This window comes from Aspergillus viridinutans (genome assembly GCF_018404265.1).
Source record: "Aspergillus viridinutans IFM 47045 DNA, scaffold_5, whole genome shotgun sequence".
NCBI lineage: Eukaryota > Fungi > Ascomycota > Eurotiomycetes > Eurotiales > Aspergillaceae > Aspergillus > Aspergillus viridinutans.
The window spans coordinates 10,414-30,837 of record NW_025091221.1 but is presented as its reverse complement, the minus strand read 5'-3'; the positions used below and the strand labels follow the sequence as shown (position 1 = coordinate 30,837).

The window sequence follows — 20,424 nt, the reverse complement described above, 5'->3', positions numbered from 1 at the left end:
AACAAATGATTTGAGTTGGTTCATTGTCAGCACGTATGCTTCAATGTATGCGTATTTTACTCGCTATACAGGTCCTGAGCTATCCAGACCTTGAATGCACAATACAGCTCACAATGCTGCCCGAGGTCTCTCACTAATCCAAAGCGACTTCACGTCCGCCCGAACTCTTCCATCCCCCCCCAACAACCTGCGCCTCAAGGAACCACTTTCGCCCATCCCGTCGCGCGAGCCAGGCCTTGATCACATACACACCTGGGGATGCCACGGGCGCGCGATAGGATACATTCAAGTTGGCAGTGTACAGAGCCGTCCGTTCCCCTGCTTTCAGCTGTTGACGGAATCCCTCCACACAGCATCCCAGAGCTTCGTCCAGAAGCGAGGCCAGCACGCCACTGTGCACAGTATCCCTATATCCATTCAGCCCGGACGCAAACTGCACCAAGAGCACGTAATCTGGCTGGCCAGCGCTCCCAGTCAACCATTCATCGGCGGCTTTGTCACGCAAATTCAAGACCTCCTTCCGCGCAACTGCAAGGGCGTGGGGAATGGTTCTTGCGGTACGTAGAGTCTCATTAAAGAAGGTGTCCGATGTATCGCCCTTGTCGTACCGAGAGAAGAATGGAATGGGTTGGTAGGCGCTTATGTCATGGAGGTAAGGACGGGTGCATGGCTGAGCACTGAAGAAGTTGACACTCTCTGTTGGAGGGGACACAGTGGTGATGAATTCAAAGTAGCCGTGCCAGGTTGGGTATTTTCATTGCATATCCCCCATTTCAGTGTTCGTCTTCCAGAATGACATTGGATTCACAAAGACTGGTGAATGAGTGAGAATCAACTTCTGTGATATTTGTGTCTCAGAGAACCTCAGTCCTCGGTTGACTCATCCCCAATACGGATTACACCATCCACGTTCGGTTTAGTCCCCCCAGGACCCCTATTTTCGCCTGGACCTTGAGGCTATATATCAAGCATGAACAGAATTGGATGAGAATAATGGAGACACTCTCTTAGAGTGGCATAAGCAACCCGCAGAAACCGGGACCAACCAGCCCGAACTCGCAGGGGTGAGAGTTCAGTGGCTACACCTAGGACTACAAGTGAGCAAGGCTGGACGGGCTATTCCAGTCCACCAAAGCACTCTGTCAGTTTTACAACGATTTATCAATACCCGCTGTGAGGGGTCATACGACAAACCCGCTGGAAATGAAGGCTCTGAAGCACACCCTCAGCGCCTCTCAGAAGGAAATTGGATACATTGTGGAGGACAGCTTGGTCTTCTTTGGTAGACCGCTTAGTTGTCGGTCTCTGGTGTATGGACGATTCTAAAGCCATATATGCCAACTGGTGGGACCTGCTTAGAGCTGCATGCTCGCAAGTCTTCTCCCGTCCTTTGGACATTATTCAGGCCGTGGGCAAGATCAACGCCACGAGGAATACTTTCAGCCAGTGGTGACGGTGGCTCCCCATCCTCTGCATGTCAAAAAGACTTTTGATCTTGACCTGGCGATAAGCCCATACCCGTGCCTTCAAGACACTGGCCAGGTAGCGTGCGTAGCCGGTAGACCCCAGTTAAATGATCCTGACGGTACCATCTCCCCAAGCTTGGGAAAGGCTGAATGTGGCCTAGCAGCTGGCACTTCAACAAAGTTTGGGATCTCACTATATCTACCAGGACGCCCCTAAATGTCGCTTCAATGTCTGGCCATCGTGACAAAAGATTCACCATGACAACTAGGTACGGTTGTTTTATGATCAAGCCAGGGAATTTTCATTCTTAGGTTCTTTTGCGCCTCGCCTAGAGGAGCAATGTTGATGAACCCCGGTCACTGACAGTCTTTGACATGCACCTATGAGGCGCTCAAAATAGCCGGCTACCCAGATGGACAGACAGAAATGACAGGTCCCCACCGCATCGCTGCACTCTTTGGTTCGCTCACCAGCAACCGGCATGGCACGGGTCACCCGACACTTGGATGCAATGCATACTTTGCAGGGACTTCAGCATGCGCTTGGGCCTGAATACCTCCCCTGGCACTTCAAGTGGGAGGGTCTGGCCTACTAGTTAGACTCTGTATGCTCGTCCACCACCGCGGCGATGCATTTGGCCTATATGACTCTGCTGTCAAAGGAAGTCGACATGGCCTTTGCAGGCGGCCAATATCCTGAGCTATGCCCAGTTATTCATTTATCTCAGCAGATCTGGCTTGTTGCCCAATACGGGCAACTGCCAGCCGTTTCACGGTGATCCCATTCATGGTGGGAGGTGTCAGCGCAAACTTTGGCCACATCGGAGCCCCTGGGCTGCTCGTATGGCAGAATGGTTCAAGTGTATCACGATTTCTCAGAAGGACATCATCCCACCACAAGTAGGCATATCCTATACTCTCCACCCCAGATTTCCATCGCTCCAAGACCTCGACATTGAGGGCCTTTCGGAGGCCAGGGCTTTTAGCAAGACACATAAGCCGAGACGGATTCTTCTTAACTTCGACGCGCCCGGCAGCAACGCATGCATGGTGCTGGAAGTCAATACACAGTCGGCTATGAGCAGCGCGCCGCAGACCTCAATCTACCCATATCATCGCAACTTCTAGCAGAACAAAGGCGTCCTATCATGCAAACAAGCACAGACTGGTGGAGTGGCAGAGGGAGAATGCGGCTTCCAGTGTCAAAAAACTTGCCTACACAACCGCGGCAAGATGGATGCACCACCTTTTAAGATCTGCCCGCACAGTGGCGTCGAACTCAAGAGCTAATCATGAAGCTTAAGCCTCAAACGTGCTGCTTCATCCTTATTACTACAGGGCCCACCTGGTGACTTTGTCTTCACCAGGCACTGTTCCTACTCTGCAGATATGGACCCTGCATTTCATGAGACAGCTAATGTTTTTTGTGAGAATCTGTGAGGAGTACGGCTTCCCCAGATTCCTGGACCTCATCCCCAATACCGGCATCAACATAACCACCAAGACCATTGTATCCAACTAATTGTGATAAATAGATGAGCCCCTTTATGTTATACTCGCCGCATAAATTCGCTTGTGAACCAATGTTCTTTTCAATATTTTTGGCTACAATGTTTTGGTGTTCAAGCCAAATAAGATGGGCTATACTTAGCAACTTATTTATTAAACCTTAATCAACTAAGGTGATAGACCTTTTAGTGCTCCAGGTTAATTGGGAAATCAGACTTCTGCAGCTGGTATGATACAGAAAAATAGCATTTAAGTGATCCTACTTTATATGGTTATCCCACTGTGACTGAACCCACATCCGCCCCGCACTTATGTGGCTTGGCTGGTCAGAAAGCTGCATATTTGTGAGTTAATATAAGGTACGTTACCCATGCATTGCATTATCATCAATGTTTGAGATGAATATACATTGCTATATGAAGGGAAGTTGCCATCATGACATGGTTTCAATTTCGTATACTTATTTGAAAACTCGATCCGTCTTGGAGCCGAGTTTGGGTGCCATGTAGGATGGTGGTGGCTAAATCCAATCAATGTTTTATTCAACTATCCCTCAGTGCCCAAATCCTAAGACAGCGTCTCTGTATCTCAACCTCAAAAGGACACTTTCATGGTCAGGTGCCGCATGGTCGCTGTTAAAACATGTGGATGGGCTGATTAGATGATAAACTTCCTTGCAGAAAAACTGCGGTTTGGGCTGGAAAATGACTGGTTAACACCCCATTCTTATTTCTTGGGTCTGAATAGTCCGACGGTCTAGCCACATCAGTGAGTCCTCCTTAATAATTAAATGTAGACGTCATGATGATGATCGAAATTCCATGGATTGGTGAATATTACACAGCAGATGTGGGGTCTGTCGACTGTATATATCAGAAGGAAAGATACATATGAGCACCTATGATCGCAAGGTCAGAGGCTCAGAGCTACCTTGATCTCACAGTTGCTCCTAAGCTGCTCTATATACCCCTTACAATGTAAGCTTTATCTTGTCCATAATCCCTTTCTACTTTCCATTAGAGGAAGTTCCAAAATCTTAGTTCTACGAATCAATATACACTAACTTCTTCCACTTCAGAACCATAAAACAGCTACCTAATTGCAGTAAGGGCTACAAAACACTAAAGGGTGATAACAAGAACCTATTGTTCCTTGTTTCCCTGTCCTTTCCACAAAGCCATCACTTGATCAAGCGACCATTCGTACCAATTTAAGAAGGAAAAAAATGGAAAATAAACTGTGTTCTCAATTAGCCGGCCGGGAATCGCCAGCTCCTGAAAGCCAGACCGCTGAACAGCAAATCCCTTTTTGCTGGGGTAGAATACCTCGCAGCTCGCAACAACAGACCGACATTCAGATCCAGCAAGCATCCGGCAATATCAAGCCGTTCCAGTTGGAAAGTAACCCTATTCATCCTCTTGAGGGGCCTGAGATGGCGAAATACGCAGGTGACAAAATTAGGCGTATGTCTCATTAACATTGTTAACATGGCCGCTTTTTTAGCGCAAGTTATCATCTTCGCGGAAGTGGGGTCCCTGATAGTGATTCCTTATTACTCTATAGTAGGATGATTTTCCGCAAGAATTAGGAAGGAGCGGAAACTCATTCAATTTTTTCTATTTTTCCTCCTTAAATAATCATGTGATTCCGCGCCGGGGGCCGTGCCAAGTCATAATCACCTACAGAGTACACCCTAACGGTCAGTTGCATATATGGATTATCAATTCAAACAGAAGACACTGCTGAGCGAGAGCGGTGCTTATAAAGTGGTTATGAATAAAAAGTTGTCTAGAAAAGCAACAATGTTCCTCCCACCCCAACAGGATATTCAACTCATCATCCATCTACTCAAATCACTCACACCAGCCCAAGCCAAAAAAAAAAAAAATAAATAAAAATAAAAATAAAAATAAATTTTTTTCTTTTAAATATGATTGATTTCAATTCAAATTAGATCAAAATGAGTCCTCCCTCTCAGCACCATCCTCGCAGTCGCCCTCCCAGGCACCCTCACCTACCCCATAACCGGCACAGACGTCAACTGCCGCTCAGGCGCAGGAACACGCTACTCCGTCGTCAATAACCTACATCAAATCCACCGACGTCAAACTAAAATGCCAAACCTACGGCGTATCCATCTTTGGCAACTCAGTCTGGGACAAGACCACAGGCGGCTGTCATGTCGCTGACTACTATGCGAAAACTGGAACAAACAGCTATGTGACCAATAAGTGTGATAGCGCACAGCAGCGATGGCAGCGGGTCAACAGGCAAAGGCCCCGCTATCATAAAAGCCTCTGAAAAGGAACTCGGGCTCCCGTATGTCTGGGAGGGCTGTGGCTGCAAGGGTCCGTCTGGTGGTGGTTTCGATCCCTCGGGTTCAACTCATTATGCGATTTGTCAGGCGTTAGGGGTTACAATTCTTCGTGTGGCTCAGGATCAGTATGCCCACGAGGGAGCAGTCAACTTGGACAAGTTATAATGGGGGGTTACAGGAATGAGTGGTGCTACCAGGAGTAGGGTCTGGTAGATACCTTCAGCTGTTTCAAGGCATTGGACTGTGTAGATGGGAGAGCTGGCCGTGATAGTATGAATATGTTAATGTAGATTTATATTTATAGATGCTTGGTTTTCAGTAAATGCTATTAATTTTGTATTTAGGGCAAGGAAGGATGATGATGTTGAGGAAAGATGACCAGAAATACTTTCACCTTTTCTTTGATTAGAGCAATGCTACTTTATATATTTTTCGACTTTATTTTTTTTTCCCTGATCCAACTTCTAAATTAACGATCCCAGAAATGAGGTCATCAATTATACCTACCCTAAATAACAGGAAATGTGCATCCTAGTCATGGTGATCATTTTGATCACTGACCCATAGGCAAAGCTTGCACTCCAGACTGCGTTGATGATAATGAGTAGGCTGATGGGTGAAACTATGGTGAGACTAGCCAAGTCGAGAACGTCTGAATGCCAGTGATGAGAGCTAGGTAACCGAATAACCAGTCAACCAACTCGTCAAGCTTCCTGGCAAGTCAGACGGGGTGATAACCCAGGAAGGTTAGAGCCATAGACCGTTGCTTGCTCCATACACCATTACTGCAAAACATTGTAAATTCGTTTCTTAGTAGATCCATATATATATCATGCCAGCCAATGGAATCTACCATAGCGTTGAACTTGGTGCCAACAGGGGCGTTAGTTTGGTTTCAGCTATTATACTAGGTTTAGTATGTTCCACTCCAATGCTTATTTACTACCGATATCATATCCCGCATGGTATTTCTTAGTCCAATTCCCATTGAAAATACAGAGATTGGTGATCAGAGCAGCACAGGTAATCAACCTGTCAACTAAGACATTGTTATAGATTGATTGCTGGATCAGATTCCTTCTCTGTTGCAGTGCATTATGCGTGATGAGAATGGCAAAACTCCGATCTGTCAGGGGGTTCTTCCCCACAGGTTTCTCCGCAGAATGGATATGGTCACATTATACAATTATGAGGTGGCTTTCACAACTGTTTTGTCTCGCATTTAGCCATTTTCATATTGCTTCTGCAGAAACCTGCTGTAGACACCTGCAAGGGTATAAATATCCCCACATTATTTGTCTGAACTTCCTATCTTACAACTTGCACGTCCATTCCTTCCAACCCCCCTCCCGAGGACAAGATTCTAAAATGACACCTCCAAAGTCCATCGCAAGCCTCGCATGGTCGAGTGGTATCCTCCTCCTCCTCTCAACACCAGGTACTCTGGCTTCTTGTTCCCTCCCATCCACCTACAGTTGGACATCAACCGCCGCCCTCGCCCAACCCAAGTCCGGCTGGACCGCCCTCAAAGACTTCACCAACGTCGTCTACAACGGCCAGCACCTCGTCTACGCCTCAACAACAGATACATCCGGAAACTATGGCTCGATGAGCTTCTACCCCTTCACCAACTGGTCCGACATGGCCTCAGCAAGCCAAAACACCATGAGCTCAGGGACCGTCGCCCCAACACTCTTCTACTTCCGGCCCAAAAATATCTGGATCTTAGCCTACCAATGGGGTCCGACATCCTTCTCCTACAAGACATCCAGTGACCCCACAAACGCCAACGGCTGGTCCTCGCCCCAACCTCTCTTCTCTGGAACAATCTCCGGCTCTAGTACAGGCGTCATCGACCAAACCGTTATCGGCGATAGCAATAACATGTACCTGTTCTTCGCTGGCGACAACGGCAAGATTTACCGAGCCAGCATGCCAATCGCCAACTTTCCTGGGAGTTTTGGTACAGAATATGAAGTCGTCCTAAGTGATAGCCAGTATAGTCTCTTCGAGGCGGTGCAGGTTTACACTGTCGAGGGCCAGAATAAGTACCTTATGATCGTTGAGGCGATCGGTGCGAATGGGAGGTATTTTCGGTCTTTCACAGCTAATAGTTTGGGGGGTACTTGGACTGCGCAGGCTGCGACTGAGAGTAACCCCTTTGCTGGGAAGGTGAATAGTGGAGCGACCTGGACGAATGATATCAGTCACGGGGATCTTGTGAGAAGCAACCCTGATCAGACTATGACTGTTGATGCTTGTAATTTGCAGTTTCTTTATCAGGGGCATGATCCTAGTGCGAGTGGGGGTTATAATACTTTACCTTGGAGGCCGGCGGTTTTGACATTGAAATGAGTGAGGAAGTAAGCTGTCATACGGGTGTGGGTAAGATTGGGTGGTATTGGGGTTTGGGAATATGGTGCACTACCTATGAAGCTGGTTATTGTGAGATTGAGTTGCAAAATTCTTCATAGTTTTCTTGTTAAGCAGTAGTATGTGATATGCTTTACCAGTACGGTTGAAACTACAAACGCTATAGTGTATTCAAGACATATCTCATGAGCGTGATCCTCTACAAAAACTGAGCTGGGCTCGAAACGCGTCAATAGCTTGAGGTATAATACCATGCTGGGACGTTACGCGGCACGCCTAGAAACATGGAAATGAAGCAGAATCTCTTGCTATTGAGAAATCATTCTGCCCACAGTAGCCTGAATTGCTAGGTTACGTACAGATTATATCAGCCTGAAGAACATCACTGCAGAAAATTAGGCTATATTCCCGTCCTTGATGGAGTTTGACTGGAATAGCAGGCTAAAATAGTTTATGCAGAACCCCGTGGGGAAACCCAGATGACAGAATTCAGAGCTCAAAACGATTCTCATAGGATCTAGATACTCAGTATAATTTACCTAGCATGGCATCCCGCCGGAGAAATGCCACTTACTAGGATAATTTTATCTGGTTGGTAATTGAAGATACAGGAGACAAGCCGTACCAGCTGAGGGTTGGAGGATTGCCTTGAATTAGAGAACTTCAGGTAACAAGAACACGATGATATATGATCCTCTCGCCCAATGGGCGCGCGAGATCCAAGTCGGAAACAGAACCTGGTTGCCACCTATTTCCCTAAGGAGAGATTCATCCAAGAGGACTCGGAGGTAAACGCCATGCAGCTAATGCAACCTTTTACTCTATAAGCCCATGTCTATTACATATTTGACATACTCAGGAGGTCCTTTTAGTTTATTAAAGTCACCTAGTATATATACAGCAGTCCAAATCTATCTGAAAGAAACAACACTATGCCAATATCAAATCCAGCGGCTTTTAAATCTCCCCAATAGCATCGGGCCCAAACAACTATGGCTGGAACTCCAGATCAGACCATATATTAGGGTTCCCCTCCGTATACAATCCCAGATCATGCTGCTTAAAGTCACCCTTAATAGCAGCATCGCATTCCTGCTGCTTGGGACCATACTCCATGTGCCAGATCTTGCCAGTTTCAAACACCCCTTCTCAAATCCACTCAACGCGGTTATTGCGAATTTGCTAGAAGGCCATGTAAGTTTTAGGATATCTCAGCAGACAAGGCCCAGCCAAGATATTCAGCCAGAGCAGCACCGTCTTTGATTACTATTCCAGCTCCCTGTTTACATCACCAGATTAGTCTGACCTTTTACTTGATGCATACAGCACACCCCCATAATAGGAAGATAGAAAGATAACATACATGCACCAATCTTAATTTAAAAATTTATCATTACTACAATTGGTATCTTTAACATCTACATGGAAGAAGAGAACCCTGCTCTCTAGACTCATTTTGCTTGCTCCGAAATTTGCGCCGCAACATCCTTCACGTTCCGACCATCCGTCGAAATTCGACAAGCCCATCCCCCAGCCTCACTCTCCAGTACCGATGCCATTCGGAGGCTACTCGCCAAATGTTGGTCCAGTAAACTGCCTATCTCTCTTTTTCGTAGCCTCTCTGAGGCTGTATTGTCAGTCGCTGTCAAGATGAACCCCCTGAGATCAATAGCAGGTTCTCTCTCCCGTGGGAATTGGAGAGAATCTTGGATGACAGCTCGAAGAGTATTTTGGATAGATTCGTACTCCAGAGCCATTGCAGTTCCTGATAGGATGAGTTTGCTGCATCCTGGGCGATGATAATAGTTTTTGAACATAGATTCAAGGTTGAGGAGTAGCAAACCGGGGCCTCCTCTTCGGGATATACCATATCTAGATTATCTCCATCGATATGGGCATGAGGGATATCACGGATTTTTAGCTGTTCGGACGTCTCGTTTGCGATGGAAGTTTTCCCGACACCAGATCTGCCAGATAGAAGGATAACCTGTACGATTATTCTCGAAAGGTAGTGGCTGCCGAGACAGGTTTTTCATTCAGATTGATTTGAGTGTCTATAGAGAATTTGACTCAGGAGAGACTACTTTATAACGGGTTTTGCTTGAGATCCCGATAGAGTAAGTCAAGAATGACTCACTCCGGGCTTCGTATAGATCAAAGGATTTACCTTTATGCGGAGTAGACAGCATAGCCCACCCGTTTGGGCCCACACTGGCAGTGGACGTGTTTCCTCGCATTGTGGTCTACATGGCTAGAGCGACTTTTCTTTTGCTTCCTTGCGCTACGTCTTGTATCTGAGTTGACAGTTGCTGAGCTTAATATTGGTGAGCCATTTTAAAACATGTGCAGGTGAGGCGAGGACTCATAGCTCCCAGGAGTCAATAGCGTAGGTTCTATGATGTTTATGTCCCTGATATTAGTCTTTCTCCCCCTCAATATAAGATAGTCTTCTGGAACCTTTTCAAATAGTTCTGGGACCGTTTCATACTCGGATCGGGCCGGAACAGCTCAGATCAGATCAGACGATTTTTTTGGTCTAACTTCGGTGATTTCCCCAAGCCTTATTTATCTGTGCTCATAAACTGCCAGTGAAACTTCAAGTAAGGGAGAACATATAAGCGCTGGTTGGCATAGTGGCTGAAATATAAGCATTCTTGATCTGTCCCGCGCTCCTCAGCATGGCTGTCAGTCTCAAAAGTCATTTACATTCATCTTCACAACAATATCGTGTGTAAGAAGAACTAGAAGCGCCCATCTGGGGTCTTTTTCTTTTGTGCAATACTTTTGTTTTCCCTTAGATATTTTTCTATATTTTTTTTATTTTTTGACACCCTGCTCTCATGATGCCATTGGATTGATTGGCCGTCCAGTTCAGCTATCTGAGACTCGACTTAGTGGGTGACTTACTAAATACACAGTATCATAACACATGCTGAAAAAAAATAACCTAGTAAGATGTCTCTGCATTATTATGCTACCAAGTTGCTGTGGTCTCTGCTTCATTTATGCAGCTTGTAGAGCTCACAACTGCCTTTACAGGGGTGCAGGTTAGAGTATGTAAGGTGCCTGCTCTGTATGAACTAGTGAATCATCCTTATTCTTGATTCATGAGATCCATAAGAGATCAGTTCCATAATTCCTTCTGAATGGCATTGTCAGCAGAGCAATCATTACTTTGGTAGCTCTTTTCGTTGCCTGTATTGCAGGTATATGATTCAGCCTCCACCGTCACAAGCAGCTCTGTCAGTTGTGGAACCAAACCGAAAGAGCAGTATTCCTACTGTCTGGTATGCACAATCCTCCACCTCCATATGTACGGGGAACGCATGAGTCCATGGTTCTTGGTACTTAGGTTTCTGACTTCTGGGGGCCTACTATCTCGATCAAAATAGCTCTGGTATGCCCGAAGAACAAATACGCGTCGCTTCCCGCGGTCCATGCTCGATTGTGATCCCCTCGGCAGATCGTTCGTCCTATAATCCAGGCCGCCACCCGCAGCCAATGATTTTCGAGTACCTGTATAGTCTCCTCGGCAGACGCCATACCACAGCATGTCTGCTACTACTTGAGGCTGGCTTTTTAATTCTCAATCCGGTGAGGTCTTTTGATACGATGAAGTATCTCGCCTTCGCTAATTCATAATCATGGAGCGTTTTCCAGATATCTAGCACTGCCGACTCTGAGATGGATCTATTGATCAATAACAATGCTGACCGTCCTTCATCCAACCAAGAAGAGCCGGCTGGCAGAGAGACTAATGTTTAACTTTCATTGATATTGTTCGATCTTTGGTTATGTTCCAGTATATAGGCAGCGATCCCTTCTCTCTTCCAGATTCACTGTTTCTGTCCACACAACAATGTCCTTGTTCAACCTTTTTTCCCTTTTCGGACACCATGTACATTATCCGGAAAGCTTTTCGGGTTCCTCTATTATTTCCTTCCCCTGCATTTTGCTTGCGCGCCAGTGTAAATATATATATTTTGTCGTGTATTATGGTCAATATGAAGAAATGTGCCCCTTTCTCCTATGAGTATACGTTGATTGTGTTGACAGCAAGCATTGGGATGTTTCGGATGTAGGAGGACGAGAACAGAACAGGGGAGCCGACCAGGTGACATTAGAGGCACTTCCAGTATCATGTGTTGGACCGTTACTTTATGCCTGCTGCCTTTGTTGAGGCCCTCATTTCGCAATTAATAAAGATGCTGCTCGTTACAATGTCGTCCGAGCCTTGACTTCCCGCCAAACTGCCAACGGACAGCCTTGACTTCCCGCCAAACTGCCAACGGACAGGCCGTGGCAACAAACGCAGGTTATACCAGTGGCTTTCACGTAACTTGTGCCGCGCTTGAGAGCAATGCAGTTATCATTATTGGTAATGTGCGTGTATTGGACTGTCACAAACGAGGCCGGGCCAATGTCCAAGCCGTCAGTGTTATGAGTGAGGTGCTAACGGAATAGAGCGTTAGGCCAGAGTAGAGAATGTTCTGAGAGTTGCTGCTGGTCACAACATGGAAACTGTGTGCATTTTTGATATTAATTCCACTCATCTTCATACTGGTGGAACTATCAACGCGGGACAAAAATGGACGGTTATAGGATGTGTTGCTGACATTCTAATCCCCTTGTCTTGTCCACCTAGTCTGATTCCTGATTCTCTTCACTGAACTTGGCAAAGGGTGTCATTCAGAAGACATTCAGCTTGCCTGAGCATTGCCATTTATCACTCTGAAACCAGTGATGCTGGCACCGGTGATGCCCTGCAGGTGGATAATTTCCCCCTTGTTGTCCCATAAGTTCCGTCGACACAGAGAGCTTGCCTAGTCGCTTGAAGCTGCAAATACAGGTAAAGGAGAGTTGGTTGTTAATGTAGTACCTCTGACCTTTTGGGATGACAATGGTACCACTCGGGCCTACGTTGAGAGCAGACAGTGGACGAGCCGCCTGCTTTGGGCGTGCATGTGGATGCCCGTGCACCGAGTTGGGCACAGTCTCGGATAGGGGCAGCAATGGGTTCAGCAGCTGCGAAGCATGTGAGACTCGCCGGAATAAGAGGCCACAACTAAAGGTTTGGCTAACATCTTTGGTGTGCTGTGAAATTCAAATCTTTGACAGGGGAATCGCATACGTCAATGTTCCCTTGGGGTAACTGTCGGTCCGCGGAGCTGTTTCAGATATGTGGCCGTTGCAGGTGTCTCGCTTTCGTGCATTGGTGGATTTTGTATTCGCCCCATGATTACTCTATAGTTACCCACGCCTTTTGCTTACCTTGCTCTGATCATCTAACTCCTGTATCTGCTCCTGGAAACTTGCACCCGCTGTTTTCTAAGATGATAAAGTTCAAGGATCTGCAAATGCTCAGAGCAAATAACCCAGCCTTCTTACCGAAGGACCGGGCCAAGTCCCGGAAACCTTCCGACGATTCTAAAATCCTCGCGATCGAAAAAGAACAACAGTCTGCAGATCATCAAACTTGGATAAATTGATTTCAACGAAATTTGGTTTCTGAAGAACTCTCGCTCTTCCGCTAATTGCTCCGCATATTAATTTCTGTTAGGGCACTCCCGAGCCGAAGTATCTCTCCAGTCGACGTTTCGAGTCATTCCGCTGAACCTTAATCTCAGCGCCAAAATGGGTCCTTCCGAGAGCCTTCACTTTCGCACGGAAACACGCCACATGATTTCTCTATAAAACCTTATAATTTATGCTGTCCCTTTCTTCAAAAAAAAACCTCAGCTGGAGGGTTTTCTGCACTTTGTCAACTATCCTCTAGTTAAAGGGGTCCTTGCTGTTCAAAATGCTCCTCTTACTAGGTTTGTGCATCACCACTTTTGCTGCCCTGACTACAGCGTGGGTCCATCCTGGTATACTTCACACTACTGCAGATCTGAATCGTATGAGATCCCTTGTTGGATCTCAAAGTCAACCTTGGTATGAAGCATACCAAGTATTTTCTGCAGACTCACACTCTTCATTATCATACTCGTTTACAGCGGCATGTCCTGTCGTCACCAGAGATAAAGATGCAAGTTTGATAGTGTGCATGGATCAATTCGCGAGTGATAGCACAGCTGCGCTACAGTTAGCGCTCATGTGGTATATCACTGCAAATGAGGATTATGCTACCAAGGCGACACAGATCTTGGACGCTTGGGGTAGAACCTTGAAAGTGGTAAATGGTATGACACCCATTAACGCGCGCTTGATGCTACAAAAAAGTGAGAGAATAACGTTTTGTAGGCACCGACGGTCAACTCGCGGCTGCCCTCTCTGGAAGCCAGCTGGTTAATGCAGCAGAAATTATCCGCTACACATACCCATCGTCGTCTTATCCCAACGGCTGGACAAGTGATTCTATTTCTGCGTTTTCAACAATGGTACAGGATATCCTGGTACCCCCTGCATCCCTTACTAACACGACAGCAGCCGTAGCATACCCTTTTGAAGCAAACTGGGGCACGAGTGGGGAGAAATTTATGCTCGCTGCAGCGGTTTTTACGGAGAACACCACGCTATACGACTATGCTAAAGAGTTAATCCTCTATTCATCGTGTGCCAATTTATCAGGTACCATTTCGCCTACCGGTCAAGCTTCAGAGAGCGGTCGAGATCAACAACACACTCAACTCGGGCTTGGCAACCTAGTAGAGGCATTTCAGGTAACTACAAACCAGTACGACCCCCAAGACCTATTTGCGGAGTTGGACAACAGGCTCTTGTCTGGCTTGGAATATACCGCCAAGTATTTGATGGGAGGATCCGTACCCTACGACGAGAGTTTCGTTCGATGTGATGCAAACCTGTTAGGAGGCCCGTGGCCGGCCATTTCATCATCAGGAATGACACCCATACGACCGATCTGGGAAGCCGGTTACGCTCACTATGTCAATGTGAAAGGCCTCTCAATGCCGTATACGAAAGCTTTGGTATGTTATCTTGAGTGGTCGAGGAATTAGCATCCAGCATTGATTTTCTTCATTTTGCTTCCCTTACTCTTTTTTTCTGTTTTCTTTCTTTCCTCTCCTCCCCCCCCAAAAAACCCCTTTCCACCTTTCTTTTTCTCATGATTGCTGGGAGCTAATTCCTATCCTAGATCCAAGCGAATACACCCGACGGACAGAACCCGTCAACTTCCATTGCCGACAATGCTGCATTTGAAACTTTGAGGTTCAGGTTGCAAAATTCAGGCCTCTGAGAGGGTAAAAATAAAAAATAAAAAAATAAAGTATATATATATATATATGAATGGCCGAACTCTTCGCAGAGCAGGAGGAGCTTTCAAAGAAGATCACACAGAGCCCGGCCCTCCCTAGTTTGTCTGTAACATTTCATGAAAAGGAAAATAGGACAACTTCTTTCTACATTTTGCCAAGAGGTGTGGATCTGTCACCGGTGCCGCCTCCAGCGTAGACAAAGCGTAAATGAAGCCTTTCTTCAAGAACAGATCAGCGGTGCATCTTTGGGCTGCTGATTGGTAAGGTGTCAACAAGCAGCCGCGAGCTATTCTCTCTCAATGAGAGCCGTACCATGCATCAAGGTTGTTTCAGTAGTTTTCTGGACCGGTTGAGGGTCCGCAATAGAGGATGAAAGCTGTTCATCACATGGCACGTTTGACCAAACTCAGACAACAGGGCAATCTTGCATCCCCAGTATTTCCGGATCTCCACCTATCAGGCCGGGCATCCGCGTTTAGTGGAAGGTTCTCAGCGGTTCCTTGCTATCTCCTACTGTAGTTCAAACATATGGAATGTATTTAAAAGCACTTCTGGTATTATGGCTCTTGACTGCACGATTGCCTCGGATGACCAGGGCACCAGGCAAGGTAGTCCATCACCACCTGATTCCCTCAGACCAGCTTCTCTTATGAAGGCATCAGCAGCGTTCACTTCCGCAGGATCCTTGTCAGTACTGTCTTGATGAACGATTTACTTAGTGACGTACCCTCGTCGCTTCCCCATGAGGGCGTGTCGCAGGTAGGCGGCAGGCCAAAGGCAAAGTTAACGTAATTTACGGCTAAGTGGCCACACGTTTGAATGGGCCACCCAAACAACCCTATCTCAAAGGTAGCCAGCCTCTTATCATCCAGATCACCGCCAGATTTACTCATATGTCTGGATAATGCTCTAAGATCAACTTATCACTACTGTCTAAGGTTGCCCTGGACTGGGCCTCATTCCACATTTTTCAGCTATGCGCCTATAGTAAAAATTCTGGCGGGTGATAGCTACCTATCCTGCTATTCTAACTATTCCTACCTATATATAGAGTACTCTACTCTTTTTCTATTTTAATCTTTATAATAGGTTCAGTATATTTTCTATATACTTTAGATATATAGATCTTATAGAGCACTTGACTATCTAAAAGACTATGGCCTAACTAGTAGAAACTATAAAATCTATCTGTATAAGTAAAGATTATATTTAAGTTAGTAGGCACAGTATTTAGAAGTAGATAATTAAGAACTTGCTCCATCGCCGCCACCAAAGAGCTCAAACCTAGATATCATATATCACAGCAAAGCAACAAAAGGTCAGGCCAAAAGATTATTAAGAAAGGGCCATCCAAGTGCTGAGACTGTAGAAAAATTGGTCATGGAATGTGCTACTACAAGGTATAATAGGCTGGGCACAATATGAGAGTATTAAATTGACCATAGAGGACGAGAATTGAAGGAAGAGAGCGGGTTCTTATGGTGCATGATGCTACAGAATGTAGTTGATAGCGGTATATATATATAAATAAAGTAATATGGTTGCTGCGGTAATGTATAGTAATGACGCTGAGGCAAAATTGAATAGTTATAGGTGTGTTCAAAATGTCTAGGGCGCATTGTATATATCAGAGCAAGCTAAAACAGTATATACTAGCATCCATATATGGCGAATGAGATCAAACAGAACTGATTCATGATGGAAGAGTTGATTGGTTGACGAGACAAGCATGCATTCTAAGGCAGGTTGAAATACCTTCTAATATGCTGATACTCAGTGGTTAAACACCACTAAGTTCGCCACAAAACAAATTTATCATGCAAAACATAAAGGTGAGTTCCTGAGTAACTAATCGCTTGCTCAGAACAAGTCCAGCGGTTTTTGCTTATCATAATCAATACACAACTGGTTTCGGTCGGTATGGATCTTCTAGGTACTTGACCTCGTCATCTGATAATTGGAACGTTACAGCTTGAACTGCGTCATCAATGCGCGATGTGCTTCCTAGGCCCGTGATCGGACACAGTCCTTTCCGGAGACACCAGGCCAGAGCGACAATCGCCATCTTGACACCTCTCTTGGCCGCAACTTCAGTCACTCGGTCCACCACCTCCTTGTCTTCGAAAGTCTCGTGGCTCCGAACCAGGCGCTGGAGTAGCTTATCTGTCTGCTCGCGAGCAGTCTCTCTCTCTGTCCATGGATGGGCCAGCACCCCACGTGCGAGGGGACTCCATGGTAGAATTCCGACTCCAGTATCCCGGCAGAAGGGAATCATTTCTCGCTCCTCCTCGCGATAGAGGAGGTTATAATAGTTTTGCATAGAGATAAATTTGTGCCACCCATTCTGCTCCGCTATGTTCTGCAGCTTTTGAAACTCCCATGTCGCCATCGAGCTTGCTCCGAGATACCGCACTTGGCCGCTTTCGACCACGTCGTTCAATGCCTTCATTGTTTCCATGAGGCTGACATCACGGTCTAGTCGGTGGATCTGCAAGACGTCAATGTACGTACCCAGCCTTTCCATACTCTCCGCGACAGCGGACATGATGTGTTTGCGTGACAAGCCAACTCTGTTTACCAAGCCTTGTTCCTTTTTGTCCATCAAAGCCGCGATAGGACTCTGGCCGTCCGGGTCGAGCGCATAAAAGATCTTAGTCAGGATCACCACCTGTTCTCGAGGAATGTTGTAGACACGCAGGGCCTTGCCAATAATCTCTTCTGACCGACCGTTGGAGTACACATCAGCCTGCAATCGAGAAAGCAATCAATGTCAAGAACTCGTCAAGGAAAGCCAAAGCTGATGAGGCTACCGTATCCCAAGTATTGATGCCCATGTCGTAAGCATGCTTCAGTAAAGGCAACGCAGCCTCCTCATTCAAGATCCATTCCTGCCAGCGTGGGGATCCGTAGCTGGCTGTCCCGAGGATAATCTTCGACACGTAGAGGCCCGAGTCGCCTACTCTATGGCAACCACATGCGTTAGCAACTCGATGAGACTCTTTGAGAGATATAACCCTACCTTGTGTATTCCATCTTATTGTCTTTTATTAAAACGGATGGTTTGATGATCCAAAGTTCTTTTGGCGTCCCTTAATTTATTATATTTCTGCTTATGTCTAAATGTACTCAGGTGGAGCGGGTAGGCGGACGATCTTCCGGACTTCAGCCCGGCTTCAATGAATACAAACTGAACAATATTTAACAAAGCTTGATGGAACTTGCGCAAGAACGGCGCTTGCACTGGTTATTTATAATTCACATCCACAAATCCACTTAGTCACACAATGGATCGGTCTTCCTATCTTTACTTTGTCATTGTTGCATGGGACCAGCGCTGCACTGCTTACGTCTTGCCGCTGCTATCCCGACGAACCATGCTGGCCATCAGTTAAGGACTGGGACCAGCTGAATCAAACTGCATCAGGCCGGCTCATCCAGATTGTCCCACTTGGTCAATCATGTAATAATCCTGATTTCAACAATAGCACATGTGTAGCCCTGCGATCTGAAATGAACCTTCCTAATATCTAGATAACACAGACAGTAGATCAGCAGTTGATCAATTTGATATATAGGGAAGGTATAACAAGAGGGGGAAGCCATGCCCAGTTATCTTAACCAAACCAGCAATTTATATCAGCAACAGAATATGAAGGAGCATAAGGACTTCAAATCTTTTCATAAGGTAAACAAAATGCAGCAAATTCAAAAACAGCCAGGGTCACCATAAAGAATAAGGAAAGACGCTATAAACTCACCCCTGGAAAATAATAAATAGTGGATATTCTGTGCATACCAATCTCTGGTTTCATATCAGGTAGGAGGACATGCGCCTGATATAGTAGTAAATGGGCGTGTGAAACCATCAAATGTCACTGTTTCAGCATAGTTGCAATTAACACAGCCAGAAACAACATTTTTACTCCAGTTTTAGTTCGGACAGGTTGCAGCAGCCTCAAGTTGGCTAGTTAAGGGCTCATTAACTTGTGCTATAGGGATGTTTATATTCTAGTACTAACTTTATTTATCTAAATAAAGAGATTAAGGGCTCTTATTTATATACTTTAACTAGTAGGCAGTACTACTAAAGTCTCTAATAATTTAATCTTACTAAGGAGGACTATACTCAGTTGTTGTCTGATTCGGCTACTTGGAAGTACTGTGATAGTAGCATCTGCACTGACAGTGTCATTTTATTGATTTCCAATCCAATCAGCATTCTAACCAGAGGTATGGATGAATCATGTGCTGCTCACCGGTGGATCGCATTCCATCATAAAGGAGAGGTTATTTAGTGGAGATGGATGCAGGACAGTGAAGGTGTGGAAATTCTAAACTTCAGTACAATCTAGATCTACACTATCATAGATCTTAGATATTAGAGTAAGTCATGTGACAAGCTTATGAGCTGCCATATTAGAGAATGAGTTTACATATGCACATCATGGTTGGTCATTATAGAAAAGGTCATTCTGAATTCATTATGCTAAAATTATCTCTATAGTCCAAACTCCAAACTTCAAAGACCGTTTTAGAGCGCACTCTCATGTACTTACTCTAACCCTTATTATATATGTCACAATAAAATCATAATTTGTGAATAAGGCAATGTAATTTAAGACTTTAGGTATGTCACTTCTGTTGAGGTATTAGCTGGGTTCCCACCCATGTAGCCTTTGTAACGATCACGTTCGTTAAAGTAAGAAAGAAAGGTAGGCAATAGTAATGATTATAAGGCATGGTACTCTTTATTAGCATTGATGTCATTACATCTAATGGAACCTTGGTAACTAATGATCTCATGGTCCTAGTCTCCTAGACCTAGCCCAGTCTAGCATCCAGATCCCGAAACTTTGTTTCCTTGAAAATGCCAAGGGAGATCCTGATAGAAAAGAAGCCTGATCCCTGGTTCGTGTGTTTATGAAAATTTGGTTAGGACTATGATGGTATCTGATCATCTTGAATTTCCCAAATTACATTCATTTCCAGGCCAATAAAAACATCCTTGCTAAATGCTTTGGCGGCAGTTCGTGTAGCAAATCTAAAAATTTCACCTCTGACTGCCGGATATGGGCGCCTCCACCTGTTGCTATTAAGAAATCATCATGGCGGTCCTAGAAACCCACAAAGCAGAACCGCACATCCTATTTTATAAATCATGGTAATATTCAAGCAAAGGCATTCTTAAAACTCTAATTCTTTTATAGTAAAAGTCCTGGTCCACTGTAAGATCGCCTACTAAGGGTTGATATCAACTAGTAAGATCAGCGTGGAGGGAGCAAATATCCATATATTACCTAAGTAAGGAGAACTAATTACTAAGTTATAGAATACTCAGCTAATTATAGAGATATATATAGTGGATTATATAATCTGCTAGGTCTAAACCCTCTATACTATTAGTATTAGCTATATATAGCAGCTTTATAGTTTACTATAGCCCTTAATAATTACCTTCCTTTCTTATATACTTCACCCTTAAAGCTATAATACTTCCTAATTTAGAAATATAAAGGGCTTCACCTTCCTAGGTTAATATTAT

General features: G+C 45.3%; 4 protein-coding genes and 1 non-coding gene across 5 annotated transcripts; 2 read left to right on the top strand and 3 right to left on the bottom strand.

Moving 5' to 3' along the window:
- Positions 1 to 133: 133 nt before the first annotated feature.
- Positions 134 to 2,462, bottom strand: Aspvir_006976 (PaaI family thioesterase; the record flags this gene model as incomplete). The annotated part of the gene is made up of 2 exons (XM_043270162.1): positions 134 to 696; positions 2,219 to 2,462. 2 exons carry the CDS (start codon positions 2,460 to 2,462, stop codon positions 134 to 136), a joined length of 807 nt encoding a protein of 268 aa, XP_043126097.1.
- A 4,198-nt stretch (positions 2,463 to 6,660) lies between these two features.
- On the top strand, positions 6,661 to 7,647 carry Aspvir_006975 (putative alpha-L-arabinofuranosidase axhA-1; the record flags this gene model as incomplete). Its single annotated transcript, XM_043270161.1, has 1 exon — positions 6,661 to 7,647. One exon carries the CDS (start codon positions 6,661 to 6,663, stop codon positions 7,645 to 7,647), a length of 987 nt encoding a protein of 328 aa, XP_043126096.1.
- A 6,112-nt stretch (positions 7,648 to 13,759) lies between these two features.
- Aspvir_006974 (uncharacterized protein) lies at positions 13,760 to 14,863 on the top strand (the record flags this gene model as incomplete). The annotated part of the gene is made up of 3 exons (XM_043270160.1): positions 13,760 to 13,847; positions 13,909 to 14,594; positions 14,762 to 14,863. 3 exons carry the CDS (start codon positions 13,760 to 13,762, stop codon positions 14,861 to 14,863), a joined length of 876 nt encoding a protein of 291 aa, XP_043126095.1.
- Positions 14,864 to 16,776: 1,913 nt separating this feature from the next.
- Aspvir_006973 (aldo/keto reductase) lies at positions 16,777 to 17,915 on the bottom strand (the record flags this gene model as incomplete). The annotated part of the gene is made up of 3 exons (XM_043270159.1): positions 16,777 to 17,628; positions 17,693 to 17,843; positions 17,902 to 17,915. The coding sequence occupies 3 exons, from the start codon at positions 17,913 to 17,915 to the stop codon at positions 16,777 to 16,779; spliced, it is 1,017 nt and encodes a 338-aa protein (XP_043126094.1).
- A 1,808-nt stretch (positions 17,916 to 19,723) lies between these two features.
- Positions 19,724 to 20,217, bottom strand: Aspvir_r0013 (the record flags this gene model as incomplete). Its single annotated transcript, XR_006253203.1, has 1 exon — positions 19,724 to 20,217. It is a non-coding gene; the product is annotated as an 18S ribosomal RNA (ribosomal RNA).
- Between the last annotated feature and the right edge of the window lie 207 nt (positions 20,218 to 20,424).